At 39.7% G+C, this 26,191-nt stretch overlaps 1 protein-coding gene and 1 long non-coding RNA gene across 2 annotated transcripts in view; one reads left to right on the forward strand and one right to left on the reverse strand.

Annotated features, from left to right (window-relative positions):
* The window catches only part of LOC137281282 (serine-rich adhesin for platelets-like), a 68,129-nt gene that overhangs the window by 28,826 nt on the left and 13,112 nt on the right, over positions 1–26,191 (reverse strand). The window contains exons 4-7 of the mRNA XM_067812445.1: positions 25,457–25,517; positions 24,597–24,741; positions 24,067–24,170; positions 22,083–22,120 (exon numbers count right to left, since the gene is read on the reverse strand). Of these exons, the coding sequence (XP_067668546.1) occupies positions 22,083–22,120; positions 24,067–24,170; positions 24,597–24,741; positions 25,457–25,517 (348 nt within the window). The remainder of the gene's footprint in view (positions 1–22,082; positions 22,121–24,066; positions 24,171–24,596; positions 24,742–25,456; positions 25,518–26,191) is intronic.
* LOC137281284 (uncharacterized) lies at positions 1,935–14,235 on the forward strand. Its single transcript, XR_010956720.1, has 2 exons — positions 1,935–2,064; positions 10,830–14,235. It is a non-coding gene; the product is annotated as an uncharacterized lncRNA (long non-coding RNA).

Below are 26,191 nucleotides of genomic sequence, written 5' to 3' on the forward strand. Positions count from 1 at the left end.
AGTTACTAGATTAACAGGCCACTGTCATACAGCTCGTGCAAGTGAAAATACGACTATATTGTTACAACTAGTTGTGTTTATGGCTGAACAGCAATGTCATGATAAGACTGCACAATATATGAGGCCCTGACACGTGACATATTGAGGAAAATGGATGGTGTCAGCTATAACACATTTTGTGGGCTGAGTAAACCTTTAATCTCTCTAGCACGCAAGGGGACAAAAAATATTTGACACTTTATGTCCATACCATTTTAGATGCAACTCTCCTAGATACCGGCTTGTCTACATGACAAACTGAAGACACACCCATGTCACGGCACATTACATGCATGAGGCATGTTACATGAGGGTTTGTTTTTTAATTTTTGTTGCGTTACTTACACAATTTCCAAAACTGGAAAAAATATGATCAAAAGGCTTTCTCTTTCATCTGTGTCTACTTCAGGACAGCCATGTATAAATATTTCTAAACACCAAATAATGTATGAAATCTAATTATTATTATTCAATCTGCACTCTTAATCTTCATCACTACCGCAGAGGACATTGTTTAGTCAGCAACCCTGTTCCTCTGTGTCACTCCCATTAATTACCATACATGACATTAATGGCCTTTACTGGTCATCCCCCTTGGCTGTGTCTGTCATCACATCAACTGTAGAAGGAAGTGCTATTGTTTATCTATCTGTCCATTGTTGTTAAAAAATGTATATATATATATGTATGCTCACATGTCTATACTGAATGGGAGTGTGGAGTCCGGTATTCCGACTGTGTAGGGACAAGGGTTATGCCGCTCGCAGGAAAGGCCCTGAGGTTGGGCTGGAGGTCCGCTCACCTCATTTATGTATACTTGTCTTGTGAAACCAACTAAAGAAGTTTGAACAATATTATGCCTCAGTCTTCATTAACGTATTCATTTGTCTTCGTCAACATAATGTTCATCATAATCATGAGCCAATCCCCAGTCGACGCACCAACCACATACGTATGTGTTGACACATCTTCGAAAAAGCAGTAGACATTTTTCTCAAGGTTTTCTTAAAAAAATTAACTATTTGTGGTATCACCTATATGAAAATTGGCAAAAGTAATACCTATACATACACTGGTTTTCAAACCATTAATGTGTTCACACCAACAATATTTGTAATTGTGGATCCCTTGATTAGTTCAGGATTGGTGGGGTAGCCTAGTGGTTAAAGCATTCACTTGTCATGCCAAAGACTCATGTTCGACTCCCTACATGGGTACAAAGTGTGAAGCACATTTCTGGTGTCCCCTGCCATGATATTGCTGGAATAATGATAAAAGCATCCTTAAACTAACTCACTGAATCACACTTGTTATCTGCTGTCATATCATAACCTTCAAGATCACTTTGAGATTATTCTGTGTTTTCTAATACATTATCAATGAAACATATTTATTCCAAATTTTTCAACATTAGCGATCAACAAACCACATTGCCAGATTTCAATCCCACGCAAACAACCCCCGATCTAATACCAGATCCAGCTAACCCCTCTCATAACTAGCACTGGTTCCTAGGGACCAATTCCAACCCAGAATTTCTACAGGAGGCATCAACCAATAAACATGAGCACCTGGTAGATGATATAAAGCAGTACTTGTTTGCCGTCTCCGATTCTCCGAAACGTCTTCAGACAGGTGACAGAATGGCTCCCAGAAGGAGACAAACCATTTTTTTTAGCAAAAACAAAAGTAAGTTCTTTTTTCCAAAGCCCTCTGGAAAAACTTATTTTATATTTATTTAAATAAAACCCTCCTCCAACATTTGAATATATCGACTCATCAGCTTCTTGATACCCCTGTGATCCACACAAACCTGTTATGTCAGACCGTCAGTGGGAGTCACATCTAGCATGTTTGTGAAGTCAACTGTACTATACTGTTCTGGCTCACAAAGCAGGTCACGGAGCAGTGGGTGTACCTCCAAGCCTTGTCATACTTGGACAGAGGTGTTGAAGGACTGGAACGTGTGTCATACAAAACATACACTGTACATACAACTAGACTCCATCCAGGCTGGGATATCAGGTATTGTTTGTTTTCTCTCTGTGTTAAAGTTACTAACTTTAACAAGTGCATCAATCATCAACAAGTGGGGGTTATTTTCACTACATTCATGTCCATGCTGAGATATCAGGTATTGTGTCTGATGTGTATATACCAAGGGGAGTGTTGTACCTGACCTGACAGACAGATTTTACACTGCATCAAAGACAGGAGGTTAGTGTCGCTGGGCTTAAACTCACTTTCAATGCATCAATATCAGGTAAGTCTGTATTAGATTTTGTCTCTTCTGATGTCTGTAAGTTCCAGTGGGAGGTTCTCCCTGTCCTGGACATACCTGACCCTGCAGGGATCAAGGGAAAAGAAAAGCTCATCAATAACATGCCCTGTTGCTGGACAAGGAATCCTCTTCAGCCTATTCATGCTAGAGTCATTCTGTCAGCTATCCAGTCTGAGAATTTGCATTGCATGGTCTATACCATAGTGTTACTGATAGAGACAGCATCTAACGGCTATTGATATTGCGCACTGAGATCAAAATATACCATTCACAAAAAGAGGTGGATGTCAGATTCACACGACTGATAAAATGACAATGATGAAGCTAAAGAGGAAACAGATGATGACGAGAAATTATATGTCACTCATGAATGGCTGCATATTTATGCATGGCCTATGAACAAAATCACTGCTCTGACCAGGTTATGAATGACACCGTAACTTTGTGCATGGTGTGTGTAATATCAAACTATATTTCATCACAATAGTTCATGTTAGATATTGTTGATAACACTTATCAACACTTATTCATAAACTGTCTCATCGATCATGTTTCCAATTATTGATCATCTTAACCAGCCCTAACATTCAGTAAGTCAAGTGAAAATTTGTTTTTAAATATGTGAACCAGAGAACAAATAATGCTTTTTTTTCCTCAACAAATTATTCTTCCTAAAAGACAACCTTCCCTTCAGAAGACCATATGATGGGTCTCTTAACTACCATACATCGTATAACATCAAGGGTGGTTTATACCATTGTCTAGAAATACATCTCATCGGATGCAGGCCCATGTTAGGGTGATACATACGGGACTGAAAAGTTGACACCAGTACATAATCACTGTTACAATAAGTCTCCATTAAAGCATTAGGTTAGGTTAAAGCATGCAGTTTACAGGTAGTGTTTACAAATGAACTGATGTATTGCAAAAAGAGCTCATTATGTTGAAAATATTATTGTCTTGAGTTCAGTAAATGATAAAATTAATGAAAACTGGCGAATTCTTAACAAAACTTTATACAAAAAGGCAGCTGTTCACATGCATGATGCATGATGATCGTGCTTGAAGTTTGCAGTTGGTTAGCGGAGAAATAAATCATACACTGAATGTTTTAAGTGAGTCTAAACTTTTGGAGAGAAGTACATGTGTTTATTAACTTGCACTAAGCGCATGTATTTATAGTAAGGGAAACAAACAAGCGAATACATGAAAGCAACTGTTCCTTTATTCTTTTGCGTGTTTCTTCACGAGCTTTGCATCACACTGTGGGAAACAATCTGAGAATAAATAGTGGAACACTCCACGGGCTGTTTCGTTTAACTGACTTATTTGGTGAATTGAACCATATTCTTTCATGAATTCAATACCCAATAAATCTGTTATTCGTAATCGCTAGAATTGAATAGTACTAGTTTTGCTTGAATTTGTTATTGATATGAGAAATGCAAAATTGTAGATGGGATGTACAAAATAAAAAATAACTTCATGGACAACAACTTTTTTGATGCAGTGAGTGCAATATTTCAAAACAGATTCCTTTAACATTGCCAAGCAGAGGAGAATCTGTATCGAAATACTGCAGTCATGAAATAAAATTTGTCTGTTGTGTATCAATAGAGTTTGTTTAATATGATTTGACTGAATATAGGAATAAAAATCAACATGTGACATGTGATGGTATTTGGGAAAATATGTGTACTTATGACCCTGTACACCCTGATATATAGGTTGTATTCGCCACAGAGTGGATTCGTTGCAGTCTTTGTATTTGCTAAATATCAGTTGGTATTTACAACACAAGCAGTGAACCTGATCTGCCCCTAAAACCAGTCATGCACTGTAAAGAATGTTATTCCAGAGCCTTGAAGAATACAAGCATGTAGACCTCCAGGATTAACCTGATTTACGAGGAGGTGCACTACTGCCAAATGAAAACAAGCCAAGCAGGTTTTACGCTATATTCAACGGGTGTCCCAAAAACAGTCCACTGTGTACCGGAGTGAGTGAATGACTGCGTGGAAAGTAGGAAGACTGGGTGAGTGATTTTAAGGCAGATTGTGAGTGATTGGGTAGGGTGGGTGAAAGAGTAAGTGCAATGGGGTCGAGAGAGTGAGAGGTGCATTAATGAGTAAGCGAGTGAGAGGTGGAGTGGAGAGAGTGGGTGAGAGGGGGTGAGTGGTGGTAGGTGGGTTGGTGAGTGAGTGGGTTGGAGAGAGTGGGTGAGTGGTGGTAGGTGGGTTGGTGAGTGAGTGGGATGGAGAGAGTGGGTGAGTGGGGCTAGGTGGGTTGGTGAGTGAGTGAGTTTAGCTTTATGCCACACTCAACAATATTCCAGCTATATGGCTGTGGTCTGTAAATAATCAAGTCTGGACCAGACAATCCAGTGATCAACAACATGAGCATCGATCTGTGCAATTGGTCAACCAAGTCAGCAAGCCTGACCACCTGATCCTGTTAGTTGCCTCTTACGACAAGCATGGTAGCCTTTTATGGCAAGCATGGGTTGCTGAAGGCCTATTCTACCCCCTGACCTTCATAGGTCAGGTGGGGTGGTGAGTGAGAGGTGGGGTGGAGTGAGTGAGTGAGGGGGTGGAACACGGGAAGGGTGAGTGAGTGATTTGGTTGAAAATTGCTATAGGTGGGTGAAGGGTGGTGGTTTGAATGAGTAAGGATGAGTGAGATGGTGAGTGAGTGAGTGAGTGAGTGGTGGGGTGGAGAGTGGTGGTTTGAATGAGTGAATGCTGTTTTGGACAGGTCAGAGGTGGAAATAACCCATTGCCCAACATCCCAGTCTAGTCATTTTTCTGTCAGGCAAGTTAATTTGTATATCACGCTGTACCAATGTCAAGTTGACTTTCCATTGTTAAGTATGTTTATTTATTTTGTTATGTTATGTTTATTTCCATTATTTAATTAAATAATCAACAAGAAAATCGGCTGAAAAAATTATCAGGGCAAGTGAATTTACAAGTGCCACTGTACCATAGTACACTAGCTATTGAAAAATTATTTCCATCCCTGCAGGTGGTTGAAAGAGTCATAGTTTTCTCTGCCTTAAGCAAAACTCCAACAAATGAGATAACAAAAGGGTTCCCTAAGCAAATACCTTAACCACAGACGAAGCACAGACCTACGTGAGAGTGAATACAGACAAGGAAGACGCTCAGTATATAGTACCTTTGTTGACACTCGGTTCAAGGACTATTTCTCAGCAGCTGTTGAGGACTTGACTGCACAGGTTTACATGACATGGTTACACACAAACAAGAATCACTCTCACACTTAGTGACAGTACAGTTTGTAAGCGGAACCTGATATACCACAGTACACATCTGACCTTGAACAAACCTATAAAAATTCCCTTCAAACAAGAGCCCGTTTCACATCGGTGCTAGAACGTAAACAATCACATTACAAACTCTGCATGTGCTTCACATGCCCCTGGGCCCTGGCGGGCTGGTGGGTAGCCAAGTGGTTAAAGTGTTTGCCCGGGTTCCATTACCCATAGGGGCACCCATTTCTGGTGTCCCCCGCCATGATATTGATGGAATATTGCTAAAAGCTGTGTAAAACCAAACTCATTCACTCACTCTGGGCCCTGTTTCACAAAGATAATGAAGAGCTACGACTGTCATGAGTCTATGCTACAGTATAGGAGGTACAGCAGCAGTAGCACTACGATAGCTTTGTAAAACATGGAATAGAACTACAGGAAGCACTTGCAGAATTTGTCATGTAATGGCTACCAGTACACAATCACTGTCTCCATTAAAGCATTAGGTTTGAATCTCTTGGGTACAAAAAAAATTGCCTTGAGAAATTCCTCAGGACCACAGTATAACTGTGTGTTGTTACCCAGTGTAGGTTTTCAGCTTGTGACTACATACATGTCTTAACAGGTATTTTTGTATTGACTGAATGCATGCAACATAAAGGCCATAGCAGTGAATAAGGCATCCTCATGCTGTACCTTGTTGGTTTTTTTACTTTCACATACAGGGCCCAACTTAAGCATTTAGAACCTGCACTGGTGCAGCCTGAAACTGCAAGACCTTATATATACTTATATATACTTCTCATCAAAAGTTAAGACTCACCAATGTAAAAATAGCTATTTCTTCAGGCAACTGTTCTTACTTAAATTTTGCAAAATATGCCATGCAGTTTACAGGTAGTGTTTACACATGAACTGATGTATTGCAAAACGAGCTCATTATGTTGAAAACATTATTGTCTTGAGTTCAGTAAATGATAAAATCAATGAAAACTGGCGAATTCTTAACAAAACTTTATACAATAAGGCAGCTGTTCACATGCATGATGCATGATGCTTGAGCAACTAATCTGCTTGAAGTTTGCAGTTTGTTAGTGAAGAAATAAATCATATACTCAATGTTTTAAGTGAGTCTAAACTTTTGGAAAGAAGTACATGTATTTATTAACTTGCAGTAAGCGCATGTATATAGTAAGGGATACAAACAAGCAAATACATGAAAGCAAGGATCCCCTAGGTTACACTGCATCACTGATTGTGAATTGTAAACCCAAAGTCACTGTGTTCTGTAATCTGATCGGTTGAAAAACACGATCCAATGGTATCATATTCCCAGAAACTGCAAGACTATTCACTGCGTATTGACTTGTAGAAACCTCACAAACAATTGCTTTGTTGTGTCATCAACAGTGGTGACGTCATTCAAATCATATTGTGACATAAAGTTAGAATGATGTCACAAATGAGCAGCTCCAGATGCTACCTTGTGTGGAAACCAGCAGAAACGGCTAGCTGATGACACTTCACTGCCGTACTCGTAGTCAATGTAAACGAGTGCAGACAGTAAAACCCTTTAGTTTACATTTTTGTCTACAGTGTCAATAAACATCATGTGTTGGCCAATTTCCGGGTGTTATTGAGTACTTGAAGTACGGGAATGCATTTGGAACCGACGGCGTCAGCCAGAGGTTTCAAATGAAATATTCCTGTGCTTCAAATACTCAACAACACCCGGAAATTGGCCAATACATGATGTTTATCTCCTAACTCACTAACAGATGTACACACACAAACTGTCTGTTTGGATCTGCTTTATTTAATGGGTAAAGCGTTTGCTCAAAATGTCGAAGATACGGTTTCAATTCCCCACATGGGTACAATGCATGAGGCCTTTTTCTGAGGTCCCCTGCCATGTTATTGCTGGAATATTGCTAAAAGTGCCATAAAACTCATTCACTCACTTATTGTGTGCTGTTCATGAATGGTGCGAAACTACACTTAAGAGTTCACCACAACATCAGTTAGATTCATATCATGCTCTGCCTATTATGTAACCAAACATTAGATAAGGCCTGACCAATTTCTTGTTTTACGGATTCGTCTGCTGTATTTTTTCAAGAATAAGAAAAAAAATGAAAATTAATTTTCCCCGCTCAAAAAAGTTAAATCCTATTTGCTAAAAATGTAAACTCACAAGAAAATACTTTTTAGGTTTACCCATATTCACTTCATAAATTACCAAAAGTAAAATACTTTGAGTATTTAGAAGGAATATTACATTGATTGGAAATTTTATCTGTATTTTTTCCCCACCTGCCTTTAGGTTCTCAGAGGACAAAAATCCCTAAAATAACACTAGAACTAGAATACATAAAAAAATCAGCCGAAATCATCCCTGCTTCACTGTCTCAGAATGTCTTCTGTAACTGCCTTGGTAACTTGACACCTACAGAGAAATAGAATAATGCTTTCTATATAGTAAGACTCGATGCATTATGTTGTGTAGAAAGAAAAGCAGAAAAATTAACAAACATACTGTATTACATTTTAACATAGCTTGGGAGAAAAACCTCATGACAGTAACTAAGAACAGCTCCTCATCACTAACATTTGATGTGGGTAAGTAATAGCTGACTGGTGAATTCACTGAATAAATTGCAAATAAATTCTGAATGATGATCAAGCAATATTCAGCCAATCTCAAATATGGGTTAAAGATTTCTCCACAGTTAATTAGATCATATTTCAGTGAGATGTACTAATTACGGATGAGGCAAAGCAGGATTTTGCAGACCAGCAAAGGTGAACCAGCTTCTATAACACATGGCTGTGTAGTAATTAACTAATTATGTAATGATGCATAACTAGGAAGTGAAGATAGATTAAAGACAACTGATGGAGATACAATGTGTTATCAGATGCTGACTGAATGACAGCAGACACAAGGTTGGTATATTTAATGGAACTTCAGTTGGTGTCATTTGAGAAGCTGGTGCCTTCAGTAGATGGCTTGAGATGGTTTGTTCAAAGCAGATTTCCACAGGTTTGTGACTAGACCTCATACCTGACAGGTAGGTAGTAATCAAACAGTCCACCCAATCTGATGATGTTCAGGTGAGTGCAGAGAATACTTATCTAAATATCATTTACAGGCCCCCCTAAGTAATGGAAGGAATTACAGCAAATTTGAAGGAATTGCATCTCAAATGTAAACAAACGCAGCCCACTTGCGAAAAAATTGCAGTGATATCGGTAGTTTAGTGGTAATAACAGAAACACAACGCCCCTATCGGAAGCAATGTCGGTAATACTTGAAACAAGCTCGGCAATATTCAGAGATTTCTCAGCTCCATTCCGTGATTTGTCGGTTGCGCCCTGAAACTCATACAGCAAAACATGGCGTGACTGGAAGGAACAACCGTCTCAGTGAGTTTTGTTTTTAGTTTCTGTTTCAATTTTTATAATTATTCATCTTTGACCACCTGTGTTGAATGCGTTTAGGTGTGAGCTGTTGTCAGAGCTAGAGACTATTGTTTTAGGAAAAGATCGTCATTGCAGAACAGCGTTATAAGTCGGGGGTTGTTTACGACTGTCTGAAATTGGGAAGTTTCTGGGGACATGACTTGGCTAATTATAGAAATAAAAACAGTAGAAACTAAAAACAAAACTAACCGAGACGGGTGCTCCTTCCAGTGATGCCATGTTTTGCTGTGTGAGTTTCAGGACGTGACCGACAAATCATGGAACAGAGCCAAGAAATCTCCGAAGATTGCCGAGCTTGTTTCAAGTATTACCAACATTGTTTCTGATAGGGGCGTTGTGTTTCTGTTATTACCGCTAAACTACCGATATCACTGCAATTGTTTCGCGAGTTGGCTGCATTTGTTTACATTTGAGATGCAATTCCTTCAAATTTGCTGTAATTTCTTCCATTACTTAGGGGGGCCTGATTTAGAGATAGTTAGATATTGTGATTTCAGTGAGTTACACATTTCGTTTGTCTCTCTCAATGTGTATTAAGTGCATGCATTAGAGTAAGTTGATAGGGTTTTCTGGCCCTGTGATATCACGATGGGTAACATTGTTGAAACTGAGGCAGGTTCTAACATGACAAGCTGAGTTTTCAACCACAAGTCAGTATTAATCGCCTTGACCAGGAAAATATGCTTACCAGTAGCAATCTGGTCACAGAATATGATTGCTTTAAGGTGAGAACTGTAAACCTTGATTCATAATCTCCCCACAATCTGTTCTCCATGAAGGACTCTCCAGGTAAGTGGTATATTGTGGTCCTTAACAGTCCTAAGATTTGTTATCCATCTTTTCCGGAGTGCAAACAACATCAAGCAACTTTCCATCAAATGTGGGAATGCCATGTGGAGATACCACGAATAAATGCTGGAAGGGATGTCATACTTGGATGTCAAACAAGGATGTCACGTGAAGCTATCATGAGTGGATGTCACGTGAGGATATCATGAGTGGATGTCACGTGAGGATATGAGGGGATGTCACATGAGGATATCATGTGTGGATGTCACATGAGGATATCATGAGTGGATGTCGTGTGGATGTCACGTGAGGATGTCACATGAGGATATCATGAGTGGATGTCACGTGAGGGTATCATGAGTAGATCTCATGTGTGGATGTCACATGAGGATATCATGAGCAGATGTCATGTGGGGATGTCATGTGGAAGATGCCTTGTGTGGATGTCATGTGTGGATGCCATGTGGGAATGCCATGTTGGAATGTCATGAAGGGATGCCATGTTGGGATGTCATGTGGGATGACATGTGGAAATGCATGGATGCATGTGGAAGATGCCTTATGTGGATGTCATGTGGTGATGCCATGTTGGGATGTTATGTGTGGATGTCATGTGATGATGACATGTGGGAAAGCTGTGTGAAGACACCATGTGTGGGTGTCATGTGAGGATGCCGTGCAGGGAATGCTATGTGAATCATTGTGGCTTCCAAACGATCTGTTTAGTCACTCTCACAAACACCAAAGGTTGCTGGGAGTTACGAAACTGGTAAATGACAAGGGAGGTAGCTCACATGAGACAGTAATACAATACATGACGCAGTGAATCAAAATCTTTTCTCAAAGTTGGTACGGCATATTACAGCTGTTACCATCCGCAAAATTAAATTTTGCTTATTCTCAATACTCATATTTTCATAAATTTGCAGAATCATGTGATATCTTTTTTTATCTTTTCAGAATGTAACATTTCAGAGCTCAAGAAAATTGACAAACAAAACTAAGAAATCCAAATCAGAACTGTTCACGAGATGGAGCTGCTAAAGCTAGCTGTCACCTTGGTAGTATGTGGATTCTGTGCTCTCATCCATTCTGCTGTTGGGCAACATGAGACTGAGGGTCTTATCATCGGCCCACGTCCAGATCAATCAATCAAAGTAAATGAAAATGCTGCATTTTCATGTTCAATGGTAAACAAAACCATCGAATGGACATACGAAAACGGCACGAAAATATCGATGCTCAATACCTCCAGGATATATTTCAATGGCGGTGATCTCTACATCAACTCTGTCAACTTGAATGATACAGGAAATTATATATGTTGGACAACTGATCATGCTTTGAACAAAACAGTGGAATTCAGGGCGTACATTATGCCAACATATTTCACGGAAGGGATGATAATAGTTGGTGTGAACTGTGGACTTATCCTTCTGTTCATTGGCTGCGGGATTAACTCACTGATTCAATCGAAACGCCAGAGAAGGAAACGCAATGAAGACACCTACAGAAAACCAGCTCCGATTTAAAAAAATTACACCAATTAAAATCTAATGATATTTTATTCCTATCTCAAAGAGTTCAGATTTTCAAAAAATAAATGCTTGTCAGTAATTCGGCCATGAGCACCAGGTTCTATAGCTGCCAACATGTCCTATTTTGTATTAAATACCTAATGTTAACAGACACATGACAGTCTCATCCTAATGGGTACCCACAACTGAGTGAACATGCACATTTTGATTCATAGCTCACCTCTGAACATGCTCAAATATCAATTTGATAAATATCACACAATTCAGAATCTAAGGATATCCAATTCTCATCTCACAGTTTTTAAAAAAATAATCTGGTCAGCAATTTGGAAAGGTGAGCTACAGTATCCACTTCATACAAAATACCTGAAGATGATTACACTATATGATCTACTTACTTCCCCTAAAAGATATGAATGGAAGAAAGATAGATGTGTAAGAACCTGCCAGTAATTTAGGCCAGGTATTGTTCCAAACTGGGTGAAATGGTAAGCTTCTACCATTGTGCAGTACAAGACCTTTGGTTCATTTCGTTCCGGTTTGGTATATGAGATAATGATCCTATTGTCGAAAACTAGCAAGAACCAAACCCTTGTTTAATAACATGGGAAAGAAATAGCCATAATACTTTTTGTTTGAATGAACAAAACTGTCATTTTATGATGAGGCAGAAATGAAATAAGCAAAAACGAAAATACCGAAAGCTTTCATTGCATCATTGTGTGTGGAACCAAAGGCAAAATACCACAGTTCTACTATTACCATGATATACCATTTCACCCCTTATCAAATGCTTATGTGGCTTTTGGTGGTCTTAGTACTTGGATGGGGCCTAAAGTAAAATGAATTTAATCAAGTCTGAGGATGGCTGTTACAATGTGATCGTAGGCTTGGTTAGCTGTATAGATCTTAAACCAAGTCGTGGTTGTACCACTTATATTCCTTCACATAATGAAGGATCCTACAAGAGAAAAAATGCTACACAGAAGAGTTAATATTAACAGACAGTACATACCTGTGGTGTTTGCCCTTGGCATGACAACTTAGGAATCATCATGACTCCCTGGTGTCATGAGAGGAAGTCATGGACATGTTTTGGGGAGTCAACTTCAGTATGGAACTTTCATCACGACAACAACCGTGATTGTTTACTAATGATGAAAAACAAGGTAAAGCAGGTCAGGTATTTAATCAGCACTGAGCAATTAAATGGCAACTAAGTTTAGATTATCATAACTGAAGGCCAAGTAACACTGTGTCAACAATGACTGAAGCTTTTAAATTTACTGTGTATTTGAGACAATTCGTGTGTCAAGTATGCAGGTTTTCTATGTCAGGGCAAACACTGCTGGTTCATAAAATCATGTTCAGAAAATGCTACTTTGTAACTGGATGATACCAAACAAGTTAAAAGGAAGACTGTTTAGTGAATAAATGGTATCAATTTCAAACCATTTCCTCACAGGAGACAGAACAAGGTCATTTTACGCATCACTCGTTATTTTAACATGTTTGAGAGAGACAATGTAGAACATCAGCCAATGCTACATACCATATTTCCTCTAATAAGTGCCCGGGCACTTAATTTTTCCACAGCCTTCCAGACCTGGTGCTTTTAGTTTTAGAGGCCTGGCGCTTCCTGTGTTGACTGGATGTAACGAACTACTTCTTAACCGCTTTTTAGAGGAAATACTGCACTTTACTTTTGGTAAACTACCTTTGACCAATCAGTAATGTGAATCACTAAAATTAATGAGAAAGTGCAAATACCATATTCATTACAGGCAATCATTCAGTACTATCAGTACTATCAGTACTATAATATTTCCTTCTGCTGTTTTTGTTTAGGATCTAGTACTGCAACATTTGATAATCAGTATTTGATGGAGTTGTGAACTCACGGTGTGTATTGTGATATACTGTGAGATGGAGATTTTGGTTGTGATTGACGCAGACTGCACAGGCAGATGCTATTTTCCACATACTAATATAAATATTATATCACAGTAATTGTTTATGATTTTCACGTAACAGACACTGGGCAAATAATGACAGCAGACAAAAACAAATCTTTGACATTCATGCTTTTTTGTCAATTTGATTGAAAATATCAATGATTCAGTCAAGTGATAATAAGAAATATTGCGATACATGTCATTAGGAAAGCATATTTGGATATACAGGTAATATTGTGATGGCTTAGTAGATGTAGTTTCATAATTACCAGATGCATAATGAAGTCACACATGGCAATCAGTAGATGTTTATTTTGACTGCACATTCAATGCATAATTTTTTTTAAAAAATTTAAAATAAGAAAAAACATTTGTTTAGTAGCAGAAACTGTATAGCCTGCGATTGTGTTGTATCGCTGTACTTGACACATCTGTAATTGTAAATCAAATTGTGAACTTATGACTTATTTTATCATGAAATCCAATTAAAATGACATTTAATCAGCAAATTTGTGAACAACTTATTTCTTTAACTATGACACTGTTTCAGCGAAAGAAAAAAGAAAGAAAAAAAAGAAAACAATGATGCTTGTTAGTATTTACCAAAGGAGAGAACTGCCTCATATTGCGGTTAATAATAAACTGTATTGTATATATAAGTTGCCTAGACAAAGTTTTGTTGAAAAATGAACAAGAAAATTATGAAATGCATAATTCTCATGTTTCCTTAGAGGCAAGACACTGTATAACATCATGTTCCATTCTGCAATAATGTGAATACTAATCTAATGATATTCATACATGACATTTTTTTCAGATAAATACTCAGAATCATTTCAGATTTTAAATAAAGATATTTTTGTACATTTTAAAGCCTTTTGTGTTGTTTTTAAAATAACAGTTGCTAAGAAAAAAGAAAAGTGTGTTTATTACACACTATAATGAAAGCTAGAAGATATTAGCTCCACCTCAAAGTTGTTTATTTTTGTTTGCTTGTTTGATGTTTAATGCAGTAATGAATGATATATGGTAGCAGTTCACAAATAATGGGACTCCAACTCATACAGTGCAGTGATCAACAGCATGAGCATCGATCTATGCAAATGGTATGTGATGACGTGTCAACCATGTCAGTAAGCCTGACCATCCAATCCCATTGTCGATAGGCATGCATGCTAAGTAAGAGAATGAGTGAATGAGTGAGTGAGTGAGTGGGTGTATGGGTTGTAATATATGGACTATATTGCCAGCCACCTCACTACCCCCTTTGGTCAGTACCATTCCTGGTGTAGGAATATGGCACTACTTGTACCATGCTTGTAGATCAGTAAACATGTGACTTAACTTGCTCTCCAGTTCTCTGTGCATACAATACGGAATTCCAGGTTCATACAAAGTACCAATACATGAAGAATCATTACATGGTGGCAGCAGGGTACTAGCCTACGTTCCAAGGATGGACGTACACAAAAAAGTGGATATAGAGGGAGAAAAGGGCTACTGAGAACTGTAAGTTGGAAACTGGAGTAGACAAAGGAACTTTGCTGATTTCGTCACCCTGTGCCTTGGCTTAGGTTTAAAGTGTCGGTATCACATGCAAATATAAGGAATTGAAGTTAAAAGGAGAATAGATGCAGAGAAACTGGTGTTTATATGTTGGTGTGTCAATTATAAGAAGACAAAGACAAAGACCCCAGTTGTAATCCGATCAGCCTAAGCACATGTCCTAACCAAGATGACAGTGCCCATGCAGTAAACATCCTGTCTCCAGACTTACTGTTTACATCTCTTGGAGTAAAAGTGAAAGAAATAGGAAGATAATGGATCCATTAGCAATCCCTAAGCTTAACTGGGCAAGCCAAGACATTGGAAGTGAGTTTAAACTGTTCAAGCAGCGATGCCAGCTATACTTCTCAGTGAAGAATGTCAAAGCTGATAAACAAGTTGACCACATACTCCTGTTCACTGGTGATGAGGGCTTGAAAGCATTCAACTCGTGGTCACTTACTGATGAGGAAAGTAAAGACCCAGCTGTTATCTTCCAGAGATTTAGTACACACATACAGCCAAACACGAACTTCAGGGTGGAAAGATTCTACTTGCAACGATATAAACAGGACCCTACTGAATCAGTTGACACCTACATGACTAGATGCAAGTTGCAAGCATTCAAGTGTAAATTTACAGACGTTGAGCTGAAAGAAAGGCTGATCGAGCAACTAATTATTGGTACTAGAATACCGGAACTGCAAAAAGAATTGCTAGGAAAGGATGAAAAGCTTACCTTAGAAGCGGCTATAGACATAGCCAGGGTCCACGAGGCATCGATCACCGACATGGCCCAACTTCAGGGGGTACAGACAACACAGACCGATGTACACCACATAAGGAAGGAGCAGTCGTGTCGGTACTGTGGAAGATACCACCCACCCAACCGTTGTCCAGCTTATGGCAGTGAATGTGAAAATTGTGGACGTATGAACCATTGGAAATCTGTATGCAGACGGAATTATGGCAGTAACACCCAACAACAAGGTAGAGGTGGAAGTAACAGTCGCAGCTACAGCCGTGGCAGAGGACGAGGCGGAACACCTCCTACAAGACGGTACAGAGGTAGGAGCAGATCACGATCACGTGGTAAACAGTCGGTCAACTCTCTTACACAAGACCAATCGAACGATCTCGAGGCAAACTTTGAAACTCTGACCTTTGAATCCCTATCCTTCGATTCCATCAGTGATGACCAAAACAATGACACGCGGGACGAAGTATTCGCAACAATCAATATTAGCCTCGAGGATCGACCTCTACAACCGGCAACTCTTAAGGCGAAAGTCGACACTGGAGCCCAAGGGAACCTCCTACCACTTCATGTATTTCAACGCATGTAGCCAAGAAAAGTTGACAGCGTAGGAATCCCACTGCCAGGCACAACTAAGCCAAGCTCAACTGTACTCAGAGCATATAATGGTTCCAAGATTGCCCAATATGGAAGAATAACAATTCCGTGCAAATACAATGGTAACAACTGCCAAGATGAATTTTTCTTATCCGGAGCTGATGGACCGGTTATTCTTGGACTTCCTACATCCAGGCAACTCAGACTTGTAACCCTCAACTGCGAGATCACAAGCTCATCTCCCACATCAAAAATCAACCAGAGAGGAGACCTGGTCAGGCAATACCCTGACAGGTTCGAAGGGATCGGCAAGTTCAAGAAGGAATGCCACATCACAGTAGACTTATCCGTACCACCAGTAGTACATCCACCGAGACGGTGCCCTATTCACCTCAAGGAGGAAATAAAGGCAGAACTTGTGGATACGGAAAAAATGGGCGTGATTACCAGAGTTACTGAGCCTACAGATTGGGTGTCAAGCCTAGCTTACAGCAGAAAGTCTAGTGGGAAATTACGTGTATGCCTGGACCCAAAAGATTTGAATCAAGCTATTAAGAGGCCCCACTACAAAACACCCACTCTAGACGAGATCACCCACAAGTTCTCAGGAGCAAAACTGTTCTCCAAGTTGGATGCTAGACATGGATATTGGTCTGTTACCCTTGACAATAACTCTAGCAAGCTGACGACATTCAACAGCCCATTCGGACGATACAGATTCCTCAGACTCCCATTTGGACTCAGTCTGAGCCAGGATGTCTTTCAGCACAACAAGGATCTGATCCTCGAACAGTGCCCTGGGACAGTTGGCATAGCTGATGATATTGCTGTCTTTGGAAAGAACGAACAAGAACATGACGACAATCTGCACAATCTCATGCAGGTGGCCCGTCAAAATGGCCTTGTATTCAACCCAGGAAAATGTGAGATTAAGACCAATCAAATTAAGTTCTTTGGACTTGTATTTGACACGGAAGGCGTTCATCCAGACCCAGACAAAGTCAAAGCCATCAAGGAGATAGACACCCCCACTGATGCAAAGCAGCTTCAAGAATTCCTTGGCATTGCCACATACATGGGTCCATTCATACCTCATCTCTCTCAACACTCAGCACCCCTAAGAGAACTCATTAAAAAAGACGCAGAATTTACATGGTCAGAATCTCACCAGCTGGCGTTCAACAGCATCAAAGAACTCATCTGCAAGGAAGTGACACTCACCTACTTCGACCCTAGACTCGATTCCATCCTCAGAGTGGATGCCTCAACCAAAGGGTTGGGAGCCGTCCTCCTGCAGAAAGACAAGCCTATAGCCTTTGCCTCCAAATCCTTGAGTGAAACGGAGCAGAGGTATGCCAACATTGAGAGGGAGATGCTAGCAGTAGTGTATGGGTGTGAGCGCTTCCATACCTACTTATATGGCAAGCAGTTTACAGTCGAGTCTGATCACAAACCCTTAGAGATGATCCACCTAAAGAATCTATCAGCTGCACCACAGAGACTTCAAAGAATGCTTCTGCGCATACAGCCCTATGATCTGACAATTAAATACAGGCCAGGCAATATGATGCTGATAGCAGATGCACTGTCTCGTTCACCGACAAAGTACCAAGCAACAATTGATCTGGACATGAGAGTTGACATGGCCCAATTTTCTACAACCCAAATCCAGGCATTGAGAGATAAAACAAGCAAAGACAAAGAACTACAGGCCTTAAAGGAAATCATAATAAGAGGTTGGCCCGAAAGTCGAAAACAAGTTCCAGCACCCATGAGACCCTACTGGGCATACAGGGATGAGCTGTCAATAGAAAATGGCATACTCCTAAAAGGTGACAGTGTTATCATCCCAAGCAGCATGACAGAAGAAATCTTGGAAAGACTGCATGAAGCACACCAAGGGATTGTTAAGACAAAGCTAAGGGCCAAGTCATGTGTGTTTTGGTGCAACATGGGAGCTGACATTGAGAAAATGGTGAAAAACTGCCATGTGTGCCAAGAATTCCAACAGTGCCAACCATCAGAACCCTTGCTTCAGCACAAACTGCCTACTAGACCATGGCAAGTACTTGGAACTGACCTGTTCTACCTGGATGGAACAGAGTACATCATACTCAGCGATTATTTCTCCAAGTTCCCCATCATCAGAAAACTAAATGGAACCGGAAGTCAAGGAGTAATCAACATTCTGAAATCCATCCTCGCTGAACAGGGCATACCAGAGAAGATAGTAAGCGACAATGGGCCCCACTTCTCTTCCTCAAAATTCCAGGAATTTGCAGAATCATGGGGATTTGAACACACCACATCCAGCCCTCACTATCCCCAGTCCAACGGCTTTATCAAACGTCAAATTCAGACAGTCAAACGGACATTACAGAAAGCAAGGATCACCAACGCAGACCTCCATCTAGCCTTGCTCATCCTCCGGTCCACGCCAATTGATCACCATCTACCATCACCTGCAGAACTTCTCAACCGAAGGAAAATGATGACAAACTTGCCAACAAAGATCAGATCTGAAGAAAACGGGAAGGATGCTATAAAACAGCGGTTGGAGGAAAGACAACTACTACAAAAGCAAAACTTTGATAGACGAGCCGGAGATGAACTTGCACCACTCATCTCCAACCAACCTGTCCGAGTACGAGATCAGCAAACAGGTAGATGGAATGAGGCAACAGTCATTCAACCATCACCTGAGCCCCGTTCCTACCTTGTCAGAACACTAGATAGTTCGGTGCTCCGTCGGAATCGACGAGATCTGAGAGAAACATCTATACCAGAGACAAGTATCAGTACACAACCAACACGTACAAGTCCGCCAAACATGCCCACTCAACAACAAAGGCATGTAACCTTTAACTTGGACAGCTACCAAACCGACAACCAAGCCAACAACTGCAGACCACTGAAGTCCCCAGTCCCACAAGATGAAAGGCCAAAGCAGTGTAACTCTGGTTCTAGCTCCAACACCTACAGAACCAGATCTGGGAGAGAGGTTAGAAGACCAAGATACCTCACTGAGTGACATTAAAAGTGTAGCTCTAGTATTAAGTGACAAATTATAGTATAGTCTGTAGAATAGAACCCAGTGACTACAAACTCTCACTCGTGCCAAATATAGTATTAGCATCAGCTAAAAAGTGAATACTCATCTCTGTCCATTTGTAGCATAGCATGTGCATATTCCCTACATCCTTAATTCTTATTAAAATAAGGGGGATGTAATATATGGACTATATTGCCAGCCACCTCACTACCCCCTTTGGTCAGTACCATTCCTGGTGTAGGAATATGGCACTACTTGTACCATGCTTGTAGATCAGTAAACATGTGACTTAACTTGCTCTCCAGTTCTCTGTGCATACAATACGGAATTCCAGGTTCATACAAAGTACCAATACATGAAGAATCATTACATGGGTGAGTGACATCAGGCATTGTACATGAATATAAATTTCAACCTCATATTTTGTTATTATCCTAGATTACACATATCATAGATTGCATTGTAAGTTTATATAACACGTAAAAGCATGGACAAAGACAGTCAAGCACTACATGTTCCCCACGGAACAGTCTGTAACCAATTTATCATCCTCGGCAGATGATATAACCAGAGCTGCCTATCAGGTTAACAGACACATGACCATCTCATGCTACCAGGTACCCAGCCACTTTTGGGTGAACGGACATTTTGACCGAAGTCACTTCTGGAGAGGATCTTGTTAACATGGTGACTACCACTGGTATAATCTTCATTATCCTAAATCATCTATTTGGTCATGCATGACACCCATGTGCTAATTACATATCACGATGATCTGAAATTATAACCGATTTCAAGCACCATTAAATCAACAATGGACTGTACCAAGTACTTTACAAAAACTGACAGTTTGGATATATCTCGACCTGCACAAGGCTGAAATTTAAAATCCAGGGCTGATGCACGACACATATTTTAAAACTGGAATTAAAAAACTTGCCAATTCAGGTTGACATATATAACAAATAGATATGTTATGAATTTGCCAAAATACCTTGTATTTCACTGATAACAGACTAACTGAACAATAATTGTATTTCCCAGTTACATAATGCACATAATGCACATAATGCAGTATCTAAATACAAAGTCACAACAGCTACAAATGTAGGAAAATAGAGCTTCAAAAAGCCCAGTTTAGAACACAATAATTGTTATTTCCTAATTTTCCTGCCAGGCTTGCTCACTTTAGAATCCTTGTTAATATTAAATGTCATGACATGCAGTCTTGGGGCAAGCAAACGATTCTATATTAGGCACATTATCAATAACCTGCTACTTGCCTGTGGTCATGTCCTCATTATGAGTAAACATAGCTCTAATCAAAAATAATAATAAGCAACCAGGTCATGTGGATGTAGAGTGTTAGGTTGGTTGGTGTTCAGCGCCATAATTAGCAATATTCCAGCAACATGGTGGCAGTCTGAAAATAATCAAGTTTGGACCACTTATCATTGTATCCCATTTACGTAGATCGATGCTCATGCTGTTGATGACAGGGAAGTCTGCTCGAGAAGCGATTATTTACAGACAACTGTCAAATACCTGGAATATTGCTGAGTGTGGCATAGAGCTAAACTCATTCATTCACTCATCCACTCACACACACTCACTCAAGCAAAAAGTTAGCTCAGTCCCATTAGCCCATACATCTTTGCCACTCACTGATCAGTCAGTTGTTTACACCATTTTATTAACAGCAGGGGCAAAGCCAAAAGTAATGCAGGTATAGCACATTCATCACAATTGATGAAGATTCATTCTAACCAGGATCTTCAAGGATAGCTTGATGTGGAGGGAAAACCTAAAGTGATCACATTGATGAAACAGAAGCATAGGGACACTACCGACATATCGGTAAACCATAACGACAGACAACTGGGGATTCAATCCATGGGTTTGCTATTTGCTTGAAGGGATGAAATTCTACACACTAATCTGAGTCAGTGAACGAGTTTGGTTTATTGCCTCTCCAACTGTATTCCACTATTTCCAGCCATATCGTCTCGTGAGAGTATGATGGAAAGATGAGATAAAAGTTTCAGGCATTTGCTACTTCAGTGTAACCTTTAATCATGACTATGAGGCTGACAATTGCAGGAATTTAGAACTGAAACCATGTATACAGGGTTCTGGTATGCCCAAGGGAGGTAACTCCACACAGTACCTGTTAAACATGTCAAGTACTAAAAATAGAAACTTAACCAATCCCATCAAGATTCTGACATAAGTTCAAGGTTGTCCAAATTATATCATTCTGCTCATATTTGGACAGCACGTGCCATGTCATTCTATCATACTATTCAATCTGTCCATTCCAGGTACCTGTTCACACTTACTGGCAAACAAGAGTAAGTTGAGCGTCGACCTGACAATTGATCCATATTAGCATGTATGAGTGTCACCCACTGGCACTTGTCCTTGTGAGCAAAGGGGCTCCACGTTGCCCGTGATTAGGTATAGTGCAATGAGAGCATGCAGCTACACATGAAATCAATTATATCATCATGCACTGCACATGCTCTTGCCAACATCTGTTCTACCCTTCACATACCAAATGGGTTTGCTCACTGCCCTGCACCATCTACTGCTCGTAAACATATTTTCTGTGCCTGACCAACTTATCGTTGTTTGCCTGTAAAATATCATCAATTCAGGAAGCAATATCACAACTGTCTGTAAATATTCCAGCATGGACCAGAGAAACCAATGATCAGGAATGATACATGTCACCCAGATGGAACAAAGGATGAACAAAGGGCTTCTTACCTCTAGCAGATTTCATCTGGTTTGCATATCGGGAATTGCTGAAAAGAGATAAAATGATAATTATCTACATTTTTTCATTTGATCTTGCTGCATCAAAACTAGTCTGTCTCACAGTCCCTGAACCACATTATTTTGCCTACTTCCAAGCCTACTCGGCAATGCTAAAGCCCTAAACAAAGCACGTCTAGATTTCCTCAGGTACAGGGGATCTCTGGTCTCCCTGGGGTTTCTTTTCAATTAAAATGGGTTTGTTTGTTACAATCAAAATTACATATATTCACAGACTAAGAATTTCTCTACATGACAAGAGTCATCAGAAGATGACATATCCCCCCGGCCCCTACATATCTGAAAGGACAAATCATCTGACAGTTACTTATTGTGTTTTTTAGACCAAGTCTAAATTGTTCCCATGGAATTCATGAAAAATATACATGCCGTATATCTGTAATCAGAAAAAGTCACCATTTCAAGATTTGTCTCATATATCTGTCAAGATCTTTTGAAAGATATGAAATGGTTTTCGAGTTGTGCTCCAGAAACAAAGTCAGCAACATGTTCATGGAACCGAGAAAATAATACATCATAAAAACCTGTAAATAGCTAAAGGCACCACTCTGCTACCAAGTAACACTGACAGATATTAAGAAGTTTTTGAGTTCTGCTCCGGAAACAGAACACACCTCTCACTTTTGAGAGTAAGTCCGAAACGTTTCCATGGAAACCAATAAAACAATAAATCACAAAAACCTGTAAGTAGCAAAAGGCACCACTTTCGGTTCTGACTGATATATCTACCAAGTTTTGAAGAAAAATATTGAACGGTTTTTGAGTTCTGCTCCTGAAACGAAACGCATCCCTCCATTTTGAGACTATGTCCGAAACGTTTCCATAGAAACAGAGAAAATAATATATCACAAAAACATGTAACTACCAAAAGACACCACTTTGGGCGTCTGCCACACATATCTACCAAGTAACACTGACAGATATTAAGAAGATTTTGAGTTCTGCTCTGAAACATTTCCATGGAAACGAAGAAAATAATAAATCACAAAAACCTTTAAATAAGAAAAGGCACCACTATAGGTTCAGATTGATATATGTACCAAGTTTTGCAGAAAAACATTGAATGTTTTTTCAGTTCTGCTCCAGAAACGAAGCCCATCCCTCTATTTTGAGACTATGTCCGAAACGTTTCCATGGAAACCGAGAAAATAATAAATCACAAAAACCTGTAAGTAGCAAAAGGCACCACTTCAGCTTCTGACTGATATATCTACCAAGTTTTGCAGAAAAATATTGAACGGCTTTTGAGTTCTGCTCCAGAAACGAACCAAACCTCTCACTTTTCAGACTATGTCCGAAATGTTTCCATGGAAACCGATAAAATAATAAACCACAAAAACCTGTATATAGCAAAAGGCACCACTATAGGTTCTGATTGATATATCTACCAAGTTTTGCAGAAAAATATTGGACGGATTTTGAGTTCTGCTCCAGAAACGAAGCCCACCCCACCATAAGATTAACACCAAAATGTTCCATGGAAAAACAAAAAAAATAAAAATGCCAAAACTCAGTAAATAGCAAAGGCACAACAATAGGCTGAGATTACTATATCTATCAAGTTTGGTCTAAAAATATTGAACGGTTTCTGAGTTATGCTCCAGAAACAAAATGAGTACGGACAGACGGACAGACGAGGCATCAGCTATATCCCCCCGCATTACATTCTGGGGGGATAAAAATCATCAATGCATCACACTCATCATAAGGTCGTTTTTATCAAACACTACAGACTCACATCCTTCTACCAGGGTTTGTTCCGACTCAGAGTAGCAGTGTAACTAATAATACTGAGGCTTAGCTTCACTTAGACTGCTCTTAAGACCAGGACTGAATGCTGTGTACCTGTGGGGACATGGAACATACATGGATATACTGATGCTAACACTCTCTGGAGTGATCCCTTCTGGCTTACCTGGATTCAAGAGCCTGTATCTTCTTCTCCCTCTGTTTCTTGTCCTCCTCGTTAGACAGAATATCGTTAGATGCAATCAGGGCCTCGAACTGCCTCCTCATCATCTGCAGTCACAAACGAGTGAGTGAAAGAGAGTACGAGCGAGCAAAGCAAAGAGTAAGTCATTGAGAAGATGATGAAAAAAAATTACAGATATAACAAAAAAAATTTTCTCCAATCCACAATGATGAAACATACACTTGATGTACTTTGGTTATAACTGGGATGACAAGGCACATCACATCAGTATGGATTTAAAAAGCTGATAATTTAGTTTACCGAAAGTACAGGGCGAAAACACTTGCTTGAAGGGTTGTGTCCCCTTTGACCGAAAATTTGTTATAGCATTTCGTAAGAGAAAAGATGAATAACTGAACAATCTGACCTCAGAATGTGTTGTAAACAATTGTTTAAGGCCACCTTTCACACAAAAAAAGTAAATAAATATCATCAAACATCGAATAGTTGACAAAATGAAGAACGTGGCCTACTTCTGCTCCTTCCAGACTGTTCTTCAGGTTGAGGATCTCTCTGTCCTTGACCTTCAGCTTGGCCTCAAGGTCGACACGGGTCTGTTTGAGTGGCTCTGTGCTCTGCAGCGATGCCTTCAACTGCGTCTCCAACATCTCACAGTCTCTACAGAAACAACATCCACAACACATAAGACTGTATTTCCACTTTTGGTATTTGTGTCTCATTTCAGCAGGTGATAGAAGTTTTCTCCATGGCGTCTCAGGTCAACAGTAGCAATATTAATAGAACCATGGTATTTTGCCTCTGGTTTGTTATACAGTAATGCAATCCAAAACTTCAATATATTTCATACCATCATTTCTATCTACTCATAAAATGAGGGATTTTGTCCATGTTATTAAACATTGTAAGGTTTGGCTCTTGTCAATTTTCTGCACTTAAATTATATCACTTACACCTAACTGAAACAGACAAAACCAAACAAACCTGTATAGCAATACACACTGTACCATGGTAAGGAGTAAACCATATTACCCCCGAGTCAGAAGTTCAGCCATTGAAGCCATCAGTTCACTCATTCAGGATGTAAAGGCTAGTTCCATACCTATTTGCAGTCTGTATATAACCCAGTATGGACCTGACAGTCCAGTGATAAATATCATGGGCACTGATTCAAGTGAAAAAAAAAGGTACACAAGTCTGACAAATTGATCCCTGCAATATTCCAACAGCCTGTAAATAACCCTGCCTGCAAGAATGTCCAGCAGATAACTTTAGTTGTATCTCGCACCCAGCTGAAGTTGCTGAAGACCAATTCTCACAAGGATCCTGAAAAGAGGTGCTTAGACATTTAGAAAAATACTACTTTCCTACTCACAACTGAGATCGATCCAGTTTCCTTGATAAGTCCTCTAGTCGCTTGTTCTGGACATCATATTGTGGGATGGTTAAAGAAAAAATCATAGAATATTAATCATGCCACTACAATAATCTAAAACAATACAACAATCCTCAAAAGGTGAGAAACCCTGAACAAAAATTGAAAATGAACACACACAAAATACAGAGTGTATTCAATGAGACACAGAAATTGTACGTTTACATTAATGTTTAGGAATGAACGAGTTATGTCACTTTCAGCCATACTACAGCAATATCATGGCTGAGGACACCAGAAATGGGCTCCACACATTCTACCCAAGTGGGGAATCGAAAGCAGGTCTTCAGGGTGACAATGCTTTAACCACAAGACTACCAGTCAGCCCCTCACATTTAGGAATAAGCTCTGCCATCATTCACAGATGGCATGCATTTGGTATGCTTAAATTTCTGTGTGCATGTTTGGTCTCTGAGGGCTAAGTAAGGCCAACAAAAATCTGCATGGTTTGTTAGCAAAAACGCATGAACACCCAATGCCTTTTAACATGGTTAAATAATACTGAATCAGGGTGTTTTTAGGTCACACTTTTCTGTTCAAAAGTAAATGCACTATTGCAGTAAGAAATCTGACAAAGCACAATGAGACATGAGGACTTGGCGGTGAAAAGGACTTCAGTAAGTCTGACTGACCAGTGAGTGAGTGAGTGAGTGAGTGAGTGAGTGAGTGAGTGAG

This window comes from Haliotis asinina, chromosome 4 (genome assembly GCF_037392515.1).
Source record: "Haliotis asinina isolate JCU_RB_2024 chromosome 4, JCU_Hal_asi_v2, whole genome shotgun sequence".
Lineage (NCBI taxonomy): Eukaryota > Metazoa > Mollusca > Gastropoda > Lepetellida > Haliotidae > Haliotis > Haliotis asinina.